Source organism: Dermochelys coriacea, chromosome 10 (genome assembly GCF_009764565.3).
Source record: "Dermochelys coriacea isolate rDerCor1 chromosome 10, rDerCor1.pri.v4, whole genome shotgun sequence".
Classification (NCBI taxonomy): domain Eukaryota; kingdom Metazoa; phylum Chordata; order Testudines; family Dermochelyidae; genus Dermochelys; species Dermochelys coriacea.
Genome location: NC_050077.1, coordinates 12,284,190 through 12,299,476, shown reverse-complemented (window position 1 = coordinate 12,299,476; position 15,287 = coordinate 12,284,190). Strand labels below are relative to the sequence as shown.

Here is a 15,287-nt window from a genome sequence, read left to right as displayed (position 1 = left end):
TGATGACTCGGACACACATGGCACTTGGATCCAGGAGCGGTTTAAAGCTACAGTACATCAGGGCACATTCCATGCCTCTGTTTTTACTGCCTATGCTATTATTTTGCCTCCCCTTTTAGTAGGAGTAATGCAGTGTGAGAGGCAATGCCATCATGTGATTTCACAGCAGTGGGGCTTCTTAGATGATCATAGAATCATAGAATATCAGGGTTAGAAGGGACCTCAGGAGATCATCTAGTCCGACCCCCTGCTCAAAGCAGGATCAATCCCCAATTTTTGCCCCAGACCCCTAAATGGCCCCGTTCAAGGATTGAACTCACAATCCTGGGTTTAGCAAGCCAATGCTCAAACCACTGAGCTATCCTTCCCCCTCCAAGTAGCTCAGCGTGTAATAAATAATCATTGCAATTCTTAGCATCAGAATTACTCCTCCCAACTCAGGAGACAGGTATGCATTATAATCCTCACTTTACACAAGGAGGAAACTAAGTCAGTGGGGTTAAGTGATTTGTCCAAGGCTCCACATCAAATCAGCGTCAGAGCCAAGACAAGGCCGTCGGAATTCTTAATTCCCATCCCTGACACTTAACTACTAGACAATGTGGCTCTCTCATTTAGTACAGAGCTGTTTGCAGTCAACACTTTCAGTTGAATGCTCCCGCACCAGTGAGCAAACCACACAGGAACTGAGTTTCCCAAAGGTCATTTGTTTGACGCAAAGCTAATTGCTACTCACTTGCAGAGGCCCTGCTCCACAGGGAGTCTCCAAACAGAGCACCTCTTGCATGCCAAGGCAAGAGCTGCTGTTTGAAGAAAACAGGAGAGCTAATACACTGGCACGTGCTCTCTGAAGCCAGGCATGCCATCTGCAGCGGCAGAGTGTGTACAAATGAAGTGCCCTCTGGCCAGCAGCTCTTGTCTGCAGAGAGCAGACTCTTATACACCAGAGTACCCCCTGGATGCCCGGGCAGAAGCCCTGTTCTATAAGGGGCAGAGGCTATAATTCACTGGAGTGCTGATTTATTAAACCTTGTTAAACAAACCAGATTCTTTGGAAACACATGGCTCAAAGCAGCAATTCATCTCAATGTCTCCCCCCCAACAATGAGGGAGTCTCGGAAGAGAGAGATTTCTTCTAATCCAGCTTATTATCCATTCACCCTTGGGAGGCAACTTTCTAATGGGCAGGAGGCTCCCTTCCCTTGCCAGTATCCAGCACTGCTTCTCACATCACCTCTGTTTCGCTAAGATAGTGAGTTTATTGTAAACTTATTAATTACTTCATTTCTCCTGCAAGGAGCCAGGAGAAAAGTTTCCAAAAGCAGCCAAAAAGAAAAGGAGTTCTGGCAAATTTCGTGAGCTGTAGCTCACGAAAGCTTATGCTCTAATAAATTTGTTAGTCTCTAAGGTGCCACAAGTACTCCTTTTCTCTTTGCGAATACAGACTAACACGGCTGCTACTCTGAAACCTGTCAAAAGCAGCCAGGCTCCGCTATTATGTTGGCCGAGAAGTCGAGTGCGGCTGATGTCACGATTCATTTTCTCCATGACTGATGAAGGCAGCTCTTGATTCTTGATGATATGTTGTACATATGAAACAGACAGCATTCCCCTAGCACAGAATGCCAGGCAATCCATCTTCAACCAGGACTTCTCCAAGCAGCAGAGAAAATGGCAAACTTTTGCTATTGGTTTTCACTCAAATGACTAGGCTAACTTGCCTGTAACCACTGTGTGAATGGGGGAGCTGTGATCACTTATGATAAGCTGGGTCTGGAGCAACTGTTTTCTTCTTCTTGTAGCGCCAACTTTGTTTGCTATAGTAATTCCAGCAGGGAAAGATTGGAGCTAGAGTTGCTGCGAGAGTCCTATATGATTCCTGCTGAGAATGGACGAGCTACTGCCTTCCCACATGGTTACAGAATAAAGTATAATGGGATGGCAAGGGGAAGCCATTGTATTGGCAGGATCTCTGTTGTATAATGACTTAGACTAGTATCGTTTCTGGCACTAATGAGATGTGCCTGGAGAACCGAAGGGCTGCATGATATGTCCTCCCTTCCTGTGGTAAAATCAACCCAAGCATCACTGATTCACCATCCATTATCAAACGGATGCCAGTGACGCAAATGCCCAATAAAAGAAGCATACACCCAGATGGAGAAGTGACACTTTATTCTGAAAAACAAACTAACCAAACCCCTCCATCATAGTACAACATTTCAGAGCTGTCAGAAGGATCCCTCAGCAGAGTCAGGAGAGAGAGGTGGTGGCAGTGGAGGTTACACCCAGTAATACAAGAAGGTGACAACTTTGGCTATGGACACTAGGCTACAAAACAGCAATACAGTGAGTACACCACGAAGAGGCCCTCCACTCCCTGCTCCTTTCCCTGTGTTCCTGAGATAAGCCAAGCAACCCCTGAGAGTCTTGCGCAAGGAAGGAAAAGCACTCAAATGACGTCTAAGCACTGGGCATACAGCACAAGAAGGAGAAAGAGAGAAGGGTATACACAGGTGCTGAGTTCTGGCAAACCAGGATCTGGAGCTATGAAGGACTAGATCTCGCAAAGTTTTATGTCTTGAAAGATTGTCAACTCTTATTGATCAGCGAGCTGTATCCAAAGGGCCCCACTATCCATGACTCCAGCCATCCACAAACATCCTGCACTCCCAGAAGCCAACTCTTAGTCCTCATTAGTTGGTGGCAGCTTGAGCTGTCATCTCCCCTAGAGCCTGTGGTCTCTGCTTTAAAGAGCTTTCAAGTGGGAGAGGTCGAGACCCAATTCAACAGGATCCTCCTGCGAGAAGCTGTGAGCTTCCCAAAGCCAGCATTCTCATGCTCTTCCTGACAGCGACTCCTGTTGAGACTGACTACATAAGAGGCTGGCAATTTAGTAAGGTCTCAATGTTTATAAATAGCGGGTGGGAGTTGGCAAAAACTCTGGCACTCTGAAGTTATACATGCTCTCCCCTGGAAATATTACTGTGGAAATCTGCATGTGTGTGGTGGGCTGCGAGCTGTCGGAGAGATTGGTTAGTAAAATCAACATTAAAAAAAAGAGGCCTTTGGGTTGGACCAACATTGTCAAGGAGTAACTGGACTTTGGGCCAAAGGAATGTGACTCCAGCTCAGGAGGAAGCAGGAAATGCCTGCTTCATTCAGACTCCTTGGTTGCCTCTTCAAACAGCCCTGAAGCGTTTGGGGAGAAAAGGAGAGAGGGGACTTCAAAAGAAATTGGAAGCAACCAAATGCAGCAGAAAAAACAAAAAGAACTTGGCATGGCTAGCTCATGGATCCCCTTTCCACTGCACTAGGCTGGTCGTGGTGAAACAATGACAGTCACACATCCATTCTCGATCCATGCCCCAGAAGGCGCAAGGCTAGGATTCTGTGAGGGCTAAGCACAGGTCTGACGGCTGAAGAGTTCAAGGGTTACAGAGCTGAGGAATGCTGGTATGCTGTCCTGGTGCAGCAGGTGCAGGTCAATGAGCTCACGGATTGTGAGAGAGAATTCAGTTTCCAGAAGTTGCATCTTCCCACCAGAAGAGCTGGAGGCCTGAAGAGTAGAGAAGAGAGAAATGAGGGGAGGAAGGGGAAAAGGAAAAGAAATTGTTAATACAGTAGGGTTTTATTTCACTCCAAATGCTGAAGAATTCTAGCACTCTCACTATGGAGTCTCCTTCAGTATGCATCTTATTCTAATCAAAGTAACGTTATCTACTGCAGAGCACGTGTTCAACATATGATTTAATTGGACCATTATTAAGTTCTGCATTTCCAAAATCTCTGAACAATACACCCCGTGTGAGCCTCAAATGAATAATGAATTATAAGGTAGTAGGAAGAATGTTTAAAATATCTTGAAAACAAACTTTAAAGGGTTTGAACAATTAACACATGCAGTCACAGTAGAAAATGCAGAACCAGGGATGCTTTAGAAGAGAAATCTTTGAATAGCCTGGTCGTGGGAGGCAGGAAATATGCAAAAAGCTCTTTCTCCATTAAGAATCAAAGTCCTTAAGTCCCTCCTCTCTTGGAGGATAAGGAGACATGTTTTCAATGAACCTTCCCTTTAAATGAGCCAATGATCTACCTTTAACTAGCCCCCTTAGTTTGCATATGTCTACACTGCGATAAAAGACCCAGAGCATGGCTGTAGCTGGCCTGGGTCAGCTGGCTCAGGCTCTGGAGCTATAAAATTGCAGTATCTACATGCGGATTTGGGCTCGAGCCCGTGCTCTGAGACCCTCTCCCAACTAGTGCGGTCTCAGAGCCTGGACTCCAGCCTGAGCCCGAACGTTTATGCTGCAATTTTATAGCCCTGCAACCCAAGCACCTGGGCTCTGAGACTTGGTGCAGTGAGTTATTTATCACAGTATAGACACACGGGGATGTGTTTTACCAACCCTGCTTCATATACCCAGGTGCTTTGCTGATGGAAGAAATTATTCCAGACACACACACAGAAGGGTGGAATCCCAATATACGGGCACATGGTAAAATTCTCCTCTCGTCATAACATAGATTATAAAAAGGGTAAAGAAGCAAAATGCAAGAGGAGCCAAAGGATGCTTTGAAAGTCCCTCATGCCACGGGTGGCACAAAATCTGCTTGTTTATTAATAAACCAGCAAAACTATCACAACGGAAATTCACATTTTTCTCCCCAGACATTTCTCTTTTGGGAATGATCACTGCTCCTCATCTGCCCCCTTAATGAAGCAAAGCTAGAGGCAACACAAGCACTGCCTCACAGAGTCCAGCCTGCCTCAGCAACAGGACACTCCCTATCCACAGTCTATGCAGAAGGGAAACCCTGAAGCAGCTCAGGTGGAACTGCCCTCTCCCAAAAGGGATATCGATGACTTCAGCTGTGGGTGTTTCTGCACGCAGACAGCATGTATCTTCACCTGCCAGAAGGGCAGCAATAATGTCAGGGAAGCACCAAAGGCCCCGGGGATCTGTTTGTTTCCAATTTCATGTTTTTAGGAGTCATGATTAATTTCATTATGAACTTCTCATGTAAATGTCACTTCTGATTGTGAAGAGTGCAAGGCACAGAGGAAGCCGCTGTCACACCAATGCCGGGGAGGGGATTTTAACAAGATTTTACAGTGGAAAAGTAAATTAAGAGTTTGTTTAAAGCTCTTCCACTTCTGTTCAGCTTAATGTTCATTTCTCTTTATGAACTACTCCAGATGGTGAAGTTTAGAGCCTTAATCTTTTGTTTAGTGGAGTCAGCCGTCTTGCTTTCTGAGCATCCATCGTGAAACTGGGTCAGATAGGGACAAATTGAAGAGACTGACTGGGAAAGATGAAAAAGTGGCAAATGACAGACAGAAAGGGAATTAGGTCAGTGAGGGATATGCATTTGCAATCTATGCACAAGTCCCGGCAGAGTGTGGAGCTCTCATACAGCCTTGAATTAGACTATAGGCCAGATGCTATCAATCAGAGATGTGCCAAGGCAGCCAGATTTTGGTTTTCAAATCCAAGCCCATGGGTGTTGGATCTGATTCTATGTGACCTGAAACACTAAAGTTTAGGCTGGTGAGAGGACAGTCCAAATATTATGGAGGCACCAGTTGTCTCTTCATAGTCAAGGCTGAGTTGAATTTTGCAATTCTCTTTGCTATGTATGAAAAATACAGTGTCTCCTCCCTCAAATTATTGCCCTTATTCTTTGGGCACAGAATTAATTTTCTGAGAATTTACAAGGAAATCCATGTAGGACTTTAAATTAATTTTAAAAGGGTTCTTTAAGAAGTTTAGCACCCACCGTCAGACGATTTATTTGTTCCTTATGATCTCAGTAATGGAATTACCCAAATGCTTCAAAACTCTGTATAGTTAGAACTCAGTGAAATCTTGTGCGTAGACTACATTGGAATACTTGTTTATTTATTGAAGATTAATTGTCATTTGCCCCCCATTATTCTGAAAATTTCTGATTCAGCAGAGGCTGAATAATATGTTCTATGACAGAAAATTCCATGAAGAGCTGCATTTTTTCAAAATGGCCATCATCTCTGACTGTTTTCAACAAGACTGAGGGTTCCTCGGCCTCCTGACAACATAGAGGGACACCATCTTCCCTGATGGTAGCCTGACTTCATTCTCATTGGAACAATAGGAGATGGTACCTGCTTTTAAAGAAAGAAATTTAACAATGCTCAGTTTATAACTTCAGTCTTTATGAGACCAATGGGAGAAAAGGAGGAGAAAGTTTTACCTACTCACCTCTGCTAACACAAATTTTCATTTATGAAAAATAATGGAAAAAAGTGACCATATTAATTCTAAATATTTCTTTTCAGCTGCTAGTCTTTGCACCAAATCTGCTCCACGCACCACAGGAAGGAGGAAGAAACCAGGGTGTGAATCCTGGAAAATGTAGAGAGTGAGGAAACTGGAGTGTGTATGTACAGGGGACTGTGCGGGGAAGGAGAGAGAGAAAAACTGGGACATGTGTGCAGGACCATGAGGGGAATTGCAAGAGGCAGAAGGAATTTGGAGACCAAGAGGAAAGAAGAAATTGTGGTGAACACTCTTACTTCTTTCTGGTGCTCTGGTCCTTCTGGTGAATCAAAGCAGTTTGCCCATCGGCTTAACTTGCCAGTACACTTTGGTTGCTTCTGTACTGCCCTAGGGTGACATAAAGCAGCCAGAGTGTACCAATGAATCTGGCCATAAAAGTTGAAATTAAAAAATGAATTAAAGTTGATGGTTTATATTTTCAAATCACAAGAAATATCATGACATTCTCTTTGCATTTCTTATTTAGTGTTCGTGTACGCTATTATGTACTAAAAAAACCCTAGACAAACAAGGAAATTGCCAAACAAAAAACACTGTTATGCTAGAGTTAAAGTTGAGAGTACACGTTAGTAATTTAGGGTAAAATACATTACAGGAATGTACTTATCATCAAATCAATCATTAAAAAGCCAGGAGATTCATAGTTAAAGCCAAGCTTAAAAAAAAAAAAGGCCAAATATGATCCGGTAAGGAAATGCATAGTTAGGGCACCTAAAGAACCTTAAATCTGCTCAATAGTGATGGCACGTGGGAGGAAAAAAATGTCTAATGTGTTTTTAAAAATTAGCTCAATTTAATCTGGGACCAAAACCATGAAAATGTTTTATTCACAGTCACATGGTTAGCATGTTGTTACTTTTAGAGATGTGTAAGGAAAAGAAGCATGACTTAGAGTTGGACTGAATATGTGGGTCCACTGAAAGGGCTGAGTCAAAGACGATACCCAAGTTATGGGCCTAGTTTTGTCAATTCTAGTTAATGGGCAAATCAAGGTGGTTTGGTTTGGGGTTTGCAAAACCAAAGCCAAGGCAGTTCAGATCCAGTTTCTATTTTATCCAACTCACCAACATTTTGGGGAACAGACATTCCAGTTTTGGCCTGTTTCCATTAGCACTCCATTCTGCTTTCAGAAATATAAAGGATCTTTATCAGAAAAGCAATTTAAATGGGGCAAAACACTCTCTATTACTACGTACTGGTATGTACATGATCCAGGCTAGAACCCCACTGTGCTTTGTACTTCTAGGGTGCATTGCCCTGTTGAGCGATTACAAAATCAGAAGCAGCTTTTTGGCCATGTTGTATTTACGGGACAAGTGGGATCGGTCTACTATGCGGCGACATGAACTTCCAGCAGTCGCTTTTCAACCTCCTCAGAGAAAGGAGTCTTTAGTACAATTGCTTTTCCATAAGAGACAAGATTAGCACTTCCCAGTCAGAAGAAAACATCATAAATCTTCCTTTTAACCCTGGAAATTGGTAAATTATTTAAGGCTTTATAGTTTTTTATATTTTTTTTTTTGAAGGCAGAGACTTGTATTACAGATAAAGCCTTGTGTCAGCACTCAGTCCTTTAAGAGAACCAGGTACCTTAGAACGTGTGTGCCCATTCCATTTGTTCCACTCTATTTATCTGTCTGTGCAGGAGATGAAGGCTTGAGTGGGATATAAAGCTAATCATGGAAAGTGAATGCCCGAGAGAGGTGAGCAGCCCAGCGAGGGAGCTGCTGGCTCCCTTTCGGTCACAGGATAAACTTTCTATTTGTCTCACACTCTGCTCGTTCCATCTGCAGTCAAACACGTCAGTCAATATCTGTGTATCTAGCTGCAGATTTATTTTGGTGTGAGGAAAGGCACAGAAAGTGGAGAAGGGTAGGAGCAGAGTAGCCTCACCCACCCCTCTCCTCTCATGAATGCCAGGATGATCAGTCTTGCTGCAGGCCTGGAAAAAGAGAAATACTTGAATGCATTCAATTGCAGCACTTACAGAGAGGCTAAGAGTCTCTCTGTAATCGTGAGCATCACAGGAAAACAAACATTAGCTCCTCTCACCTCCAGCAGGGATCACTCTCACGCATGGCACAATCATAGTCTAAAGCAGACTATGCTCACAACACCTACGGACACTAGATGTTGCAAAAAGTAAAGCATCTCCTTGTTAGGAGAAAGAAAAGGAATACTTGTGGCACCTTAGAGACTAACAAATTTGTTAGTCTCTAAGGTGCCACAAGTACTCCTTTTCTTTTTGCGGATACAGACTAACACGGCTGCTACTCTGAAACCTGTCCTTGTTAGGAGGTCACTCCTGGCAGTTGCAAGGACCATGCTGGTGTTTGTAAGTTCTGCAGAGATGTGTGAAGTACAAAAGAGGATCACTCGTCAGTGTCACTTCAGCAGGACATATACGTGCGTTCAGACTGTGCTAGTGTTGCTATAGGTATGGTTGAGATTACACTTTCTGTCTCAGCCTGTGTTACTTATAAACTTTTCAAAAAAGTAATCTTCTGGGCTGAAATTTCTCTCTCCAGCCTGGTGATGATGATGTTAAAGGTTTGATAACATTCTCAAATGGTTCGATGGATGCGTGAGACAGGGGCAGCAATTCACATGCCCTCTGCCCCCAGGAACACTTTTGCAACTAGAAAATTAAAATAATGTACAAAAATCTATAAACTGAAACTTGGCATGAACTGTCATCAGTTCTTAGTAGACCAACCAGCTGGCGGTGACAACACATGGCTCAGACACAGTGACAGAATGTTGGCCAACACATGGGAAAGGGAACCAAGCATTGTTTGGGCAAACGCCACAAGCACATTTCAAAGCTTGCGTCCATAAACAAACCCAACCCCCTAGTGTGTTGGGCAGTGTCCCCTGCCTCAGTTTCCCACCTTGGAGTGGACAAGTCTGACAAATGAATGTCCCTTAAACACATCACTGCCCTCTGCCTCCGCTGCACCCCTGGAGTGCTGTGAAGAGAGGGAGGAAGGGGAGAGGGAAGCTGGGCTACAGAAGTCCCAGAAGAAGGTTGGCTGTGGGAAGCAGCAGCGGGAGAGAACAAGGGTGGGGGAAAAGGAGAAGAGGAGAAAATCCCAACATGATGTTTGATACAATCCAGGATTTCACCACAAAGTGGGGTAATCTCCTCCTTTTCATATGAAAATCCACTGCTCTGTCCACGGGTGATGAATGAAATAGATGCACGATGTAGGAGGAACACACTTCTGAGCATTCAGACGCCCGTGTCTGCAGGGTCCTCACAGTATGACGGTTTTCATATAAAGGGTTAAGGCCTAAGAGGATGTGCTACTTGAACTGGATTGGCAGAGTGACTCTCCAACCCCTTGACACAGTGAGGAACTTTATTATTGTGCAGATGAAACTCTGCAATACTACAAAGTGAATGGGGTGCCTTTATTTTCAAGGCTACGTTTTATTAGGTGTTTTAATGAACAAGTAACCTGTTGCCCCAGTGACATTTACTCAGGGAAGCTACGGAGGCAGCTCCATCTCATCTGCTAAGATGTCTGCATTACTCTTCTCACTCTATGGAACCACCTGCTGTGCAACCTCCTAACACACTAAGACCCTGAATACACTGCAGGGAACAATCCTGTATGTGGTAGGGGGCAGGACTGTGAAGCCTAATACCGATGGCTCTGTGACAGTCTCCATACCGTTCTCTTCAGCCCATGACACTTTTCTTTTTGTGCTATGGACTCATCCACCAAGACACCTGCACTGCTCTCCTCACCTCCTAGTACCTTACTCATCTGCTGATACCTCCTTGCTCCAAAGGCGTTTTTATTCACTGCATGAACTTTGCATATCTGCAGTGATCCTCCTGCTCCTGCATCACACTCCTCACAAGATGGAACCTCCTGCTGCATTACCTTTCATACATCAAGGCCCCAGTTCTGTTGTCTCTAAGCCAGGGAACCCCACACTACCTACCCTCCTTTAATCAGGGCTCTGTGGCACTCTTTTCACTTTATAAAACCCCTCTGGCACCGACCTGGGCATCTCTTAGGAACTCTGCAATGTTCTTACTCCACCTAATACCGCATCACTCAGCAGTGTTATCATAGCCCACTGCGCAATCTGCATGCCAGCTCCCTAGCTGGACATGACACCTGCTCTCCTGTCTGCCATAAACCCCACCCCCTAATTCAAGTTCTTTAGTTTGCCTCACTTAATTTTTATAGCTTCCTCAGCCAGTCTGCTGGAGGGCTTCTCTTTTTCTGCCTAACCCAGATCAAATATTCTCTCCATCCATTAGTATGGTTAAATCTTGTCACAGTCCAACAAACCAATTTTAAAACCATTTTTTAAAGCAGTCGGTTCTGACCTTTAAACAAGAAAATATTTTTTTCCTGCCTCTTGCTTTAGATTCTGAGATTTTTCTAAATGTCAAAGGCCTAGTGTCCACACGCAGCTGTCAGAGAGAGGCAGTACAGCCTCAGAGAGGGCCCTAAGCCTGTTCTCGGGGTCCAATGCCCAGCAAAGAGTACACATTGAAAACAAAGCTCACGTATAAGAGTCTGGTTGCACGCACGCACGCACACTCCCAAAGGAACACACATAAATAAAGGTATTTGCAAAGTCTGACTGCTCAGCTAAAAACACTACATTCAATTCCTCCTTCAAAGCTAGGGCTGATGTAAATTCAGGCCAGGGCAGGGTGGGATGGAGAGGAGATAGGATTTGATGCTCACATTTTTCTTTGTGGAGTTGGTGCACTACAGCCTTCTCCTTAGTGTCTGTACCCTGGGACTACCTGTAGAGAGGGTAATTCTTGAAAGTATCCTTTCCCCTTTCAACAGGCTTCTAGAAGATCTCTTCAAAGCTGAAAGGATGGAGACACACAGGTGGTGGTGGTGGGGTGGGAAGAAGGGGGTTTGATGGGGAGACTGACTGCTGAAGTTATACAATTCAATCAGGAGGGCTCTGAGGATCTGTATAATTGCTCAGACTTGGCTCTCTTGGGTGGCGATATCATTATCAAAATCCCCCAATTTAATTATGCTTCACTAATCAATCTCTCCTAAGCATTACACCCTGCCCAAATATCAGGTCCCCAGGTAGCTAACAAATCACTGTAATTACAGACTGTTCATTTAAAATGATAGAAATATTAAAAAGAACACCACCCCCCAAATTTGCCCAGAAGATGTGGTTGTGCCTGGAAATATTTATGAGTTTATTCCACTTTCAGTCTATTGCTTTTGTTTGTTAATTTTTGTAGCAACCAGCAGCTTTTGCTAGCCTGTGACATCATGCTGCCATGCCCTACGGGACATTTAACGACCGAGCATTAATAAGGCTGTGTGGTTGTCAATCAATCAGGGAACACTGCCTTTCACTAAAATGACCTCTCCTTGTCTTCAGCTAAATTCCCTTTCCCCATAACATTCTCTTTGTAACCTAAAAGAGGGAGAACTGGTTCTTTATAATAATTGCTTCTTGCCAAGATCTCTGATCCCCATGTCGCAAGCTTGAAATATAAAGTGGATTTATGAGGCAGAGGGGGACGTACTTCTCTATAAAGTGCCTTCCAGAGAACATAATGAAAAAGCTTCTCTTAACTGCTGAGTGAAGAGGAGCGAGTGCCTGGCAATGCCAGGATGAAAATTGAATACTGGGGTAGGATAAGGGAGGAACAACCCCATGCACGTCAAGATTTATGACAAATACTTCCTGTCTCTTGCTTATTATTCAATATTGAGATGAACCACAACTCCTGTCTCTTTAGTACAGGCGTCTAGCTCGCACACTTCCATCTTTAATCTGGAACATGACCCACGTTTTATATACACAAGTAATAAAACTGACTGAGTGTCGGCTATTACACTAACTCAGTGTCAAAGGAAACTAATAAGTGGAGCGTTGCACATGGGCAAGTTCCTTCACACAACCAGGCGCTTTGACTTGTGTGTGTACATCTGCACAGGCCACAGGAGATGGCAAAAAGGAAAATTTAAACACAAATACCAACATTTGTCAAACTGTATCTACTTCTCTCCTGCGGAGTAAACGAGTGGATGTTAGTCCTGGGGAGAGAAAAAGTGTGTGATGGATGGCTTTTCTTCTGTCATGAGGTCTCCCACAAATTGCTGCTGTTTAGATAGTAAAAAGTGACACCCTAAAAACGAGAGGAAAGGTTTCAAGCTTTAAGTAAAAGGAAGAGTTTATAAATATATATACTATTTGATAAGTACTACTGATGTCTTGCATTCGTTTATTCACATAGCACCTTTGATTCTGAAGGATGTACTTACAAACTATTATTTTCACAACTTTACCCCACCACTGAAGCAGCCACCTCTAGGGTGGAATTTGGCAACTATTTAATGGCACATAAAACACTACACAACAGTTTAGGATAGGAAGAGACAAATACCATATTCTAATACGATAAAAATACATCCAGGGGACATCCCCTAAACAGAATACTCTTGGTAGCCTACGGGTATGCCTACACTGCAATAAAAAACCTGCGGCACAGAGTCTCAGAGCCTCGGTCAGCTGACTTGGGCTCACGCTGCGGGGCTAAAAGTTGGAATGTAGACATTTGGGCTTGGCTCAGAGACCCAGCCCCATCATTGGGGTCTTAGAGCCCATGCTCCAGCCCAAGCCTGAACGTCTACATTGCAATTTTATAGCCTCCTAGCCCGAGCCCCATGACCCTGAATCAGCTGACCAGGGCCAGCCGTGACTGCGTTGCAGGTCTTTTATTGCAGTGGAGATGTACCCAGCAAGGCTAAGAGTAAGATCCTATGCAATAACTTCCTACCAGACCTCTGGCTAGTAGAAATAATTGATGTTTGGACCTACTGCTGAGGTATTTAAAAAGGTCTTTCATCAAAAAAGAAAATGAGTGCTTAAGAGAATAAGGTATAGAATCCACAGATTTTTTTTTCAAATACCAACCGATAAAAATCCCAAACATGGGATTATGTCTTTGAACCAAATTCCCCCTTGTCCTCTCATAAAAGAGTTTGATACCTTTTAAAAAACCCAATGCTGCTACGGTATCTTAGTTCTAGAAGCAAGGAAGAGGTACTAACCTCTCAGCCATTGGTACTGCACCTACAGAGAAAGTGGACATACATGTCCTAACATGACTGGTGTCAAAGTAAAGCTTCTGACTAGCTGGACTGCTAGGATGTCCATGCTGCAACTTCCTGACCACCTGTGAAGTGACCATATTGGAATGGTCAGACTGAGGAGTGAATGGCTAACAAGCTATGAAGGCAGAGTGAATGGTTAACAAGCATTAACAACCTCTACCACATGTGCTCTGTAAAGTGGAATGCCAACCCACTGTAGGACAGACAAATTAGACACAGAAAAAAATCTCTCGTTACTTCCTCTAAAATGACTCTGCACTTTTACACTGCAATGCTAGGGGCTATTGTTTAGCTAAATTTACATTTCTCCTCTCCATGTAAATAAAGGAAAATAGCAGCCAGCCGTGGACTCTCCAGCTGAGATCTCCCGTCCAAAGGTATTCTGGAGACTAGTGATAAGATTCTCCATCCCTTTTGATAAAATCAGAGCATGGGATTCTGGAGCAAGACAGAAACATGGCTGCTATTTCAGCCAGCCAGCACCTGCTCCCCAAAAGGCACACTACGAGGAGACCAGAAACCAGCATGGACCCCATACTGCAGACAATTTGAGGGAGGTGATACGGCCTGGGAACAGAACCCTGTGTCTGAGAGTCTCCAGTTTAAAAGAGGAACTAGCTACAGTAACAAGCAGATTCATTTTTTAAGTTCTTCTCTTCCTCACTGGGAGGATTGGAAGAAAAAAAGGGAAAGAGGATAACCTCGTTGTTCCTGGAAGCAAGTAACAACAGAGAAAGAAGAGGGTAAACTAGGATTATCTGAATAGGCTCTGATTAATAGGTCTTTGTGCTCGCTGCTTCTTGTAATGGGGAGCCATTTAGCTCTGTTCTGAACTGTAGTTCTGAATGGTAAGACAAGTGAGAGAACATGTATAACAAAGCTTGCAAAATATTGTGTGAGCGCAAGAGACGGAAGTGGTATTAAGGTAAATGGCAACATTTCATAAACTACCTTCGCAAAAAGAAAAGGAGTACTTGTGGCACCTTAGAGACTAACAAATTTATTAGAGCATAAGCTTTCGTGAGCTACAGTTTCCACCAAATGCATCCGATGAAGTGAGCTGTAGCTCACGAAAGCTTATGCTCAAATAAATTTGTTAGTCTCTAAGGTGCCACAAGTACTCCTTTTCTTTTTGCGAATACAGACTAACACGGCTGCTACTCTGAAACCTGTCATAAACTACCTTGCTGCTGATGCAATGAACTGTTGAGCCTCAAGAGACAGTATACGACCCTCACCAATGAGAAAGACCTTGCCCGCACCTTCTCTACTCACTGAGTGATATCACTGAATCCACAGAGACAGACACCACTCTTCTGCTCAGTCTCTGCATTGTGTTCCTGCCAGGGGCCTCTAGTTTCCTTATTTTCCCTTCTCCAAATTATGACAAATAGGCAGAAAAATAGACACAAGCCTGTGGCTGCAGTGATTAATGTGACTCAGGGAGCAAGGGGGTTGTGTGACTTCAGGACTCACTAGTTACCAGCTAAAAAACAAATTCCTCTTATTTCAGGAGATGGGCTTTTCTCTTTGCAAGAGACAGTGGGTGACTGCACATCAGGGGAGAGAGGGGCTGGGAATGGTTAAATGAGCAGATTATATGAGATGCCTGTGAGGCATGTCTCACTGGAGCGACTGTTACTTTACTATCCAGCAGACACTAGTGTGTGATTAATACGTTTATCTTTCTCATCTCCTTGGTAGCCTTATGGATGTGTTGTCATGAGCAGGGAAGGTGAAAGGATAGAGAAATGAACAAAAAGATTCTGTGACCATCACTGTCCTAGGGAACCCATTGTGATTAACTTAACTACAATCAGACATTAGATCTTAGGGG

The 15,287-nt window shown here is 43.8% G+C and overlaps 1 protein-coding gene and 1 long non-coding RNA gene across 11 annotated transcripts in view; both read right to left on the bottom strand.

The window, feature by feature from the left end:
• Nucleotides 1-2,158: 2,158 nt before the first annotated feature.
• Nucleotides 2,159-15,287, bottom strand: part of MAD1L1 (mitotic arrest deficient 1 like 1) — a 551,618-nt gene continuing 538,489 nt past the window's right edge. For all 10 annotated transcript variants that reach the window (XM_038419935.2, XM_043494295.1, XM_043494293.1 and 7 more), the window contains one exon: nt 2,159-3,559. In XM_038419935.2, the coding sequence (XP_038275863.1) occupies nt 3,401-3,559 (159 nt within the window). In that variant the 3' untranslated portion in view covers nt 2,159-3,400. The remainder of the gene's footprint in view (nt 3,560-15,287) is intronic.
• Nucleotides 3,567-15,144, bottom strand: LOC122456179. The gene is made up of 3 exons (XR_006274884.1): nt 14,634-15,144; nt 12,574-14,401; nt 3,567-12,540 (listed from the first exon to the last, which is right to left on the bottom strand). It is a non-coding gene; the product is annotated as an uncharacterized LOC122456179 (long non-coding RNA).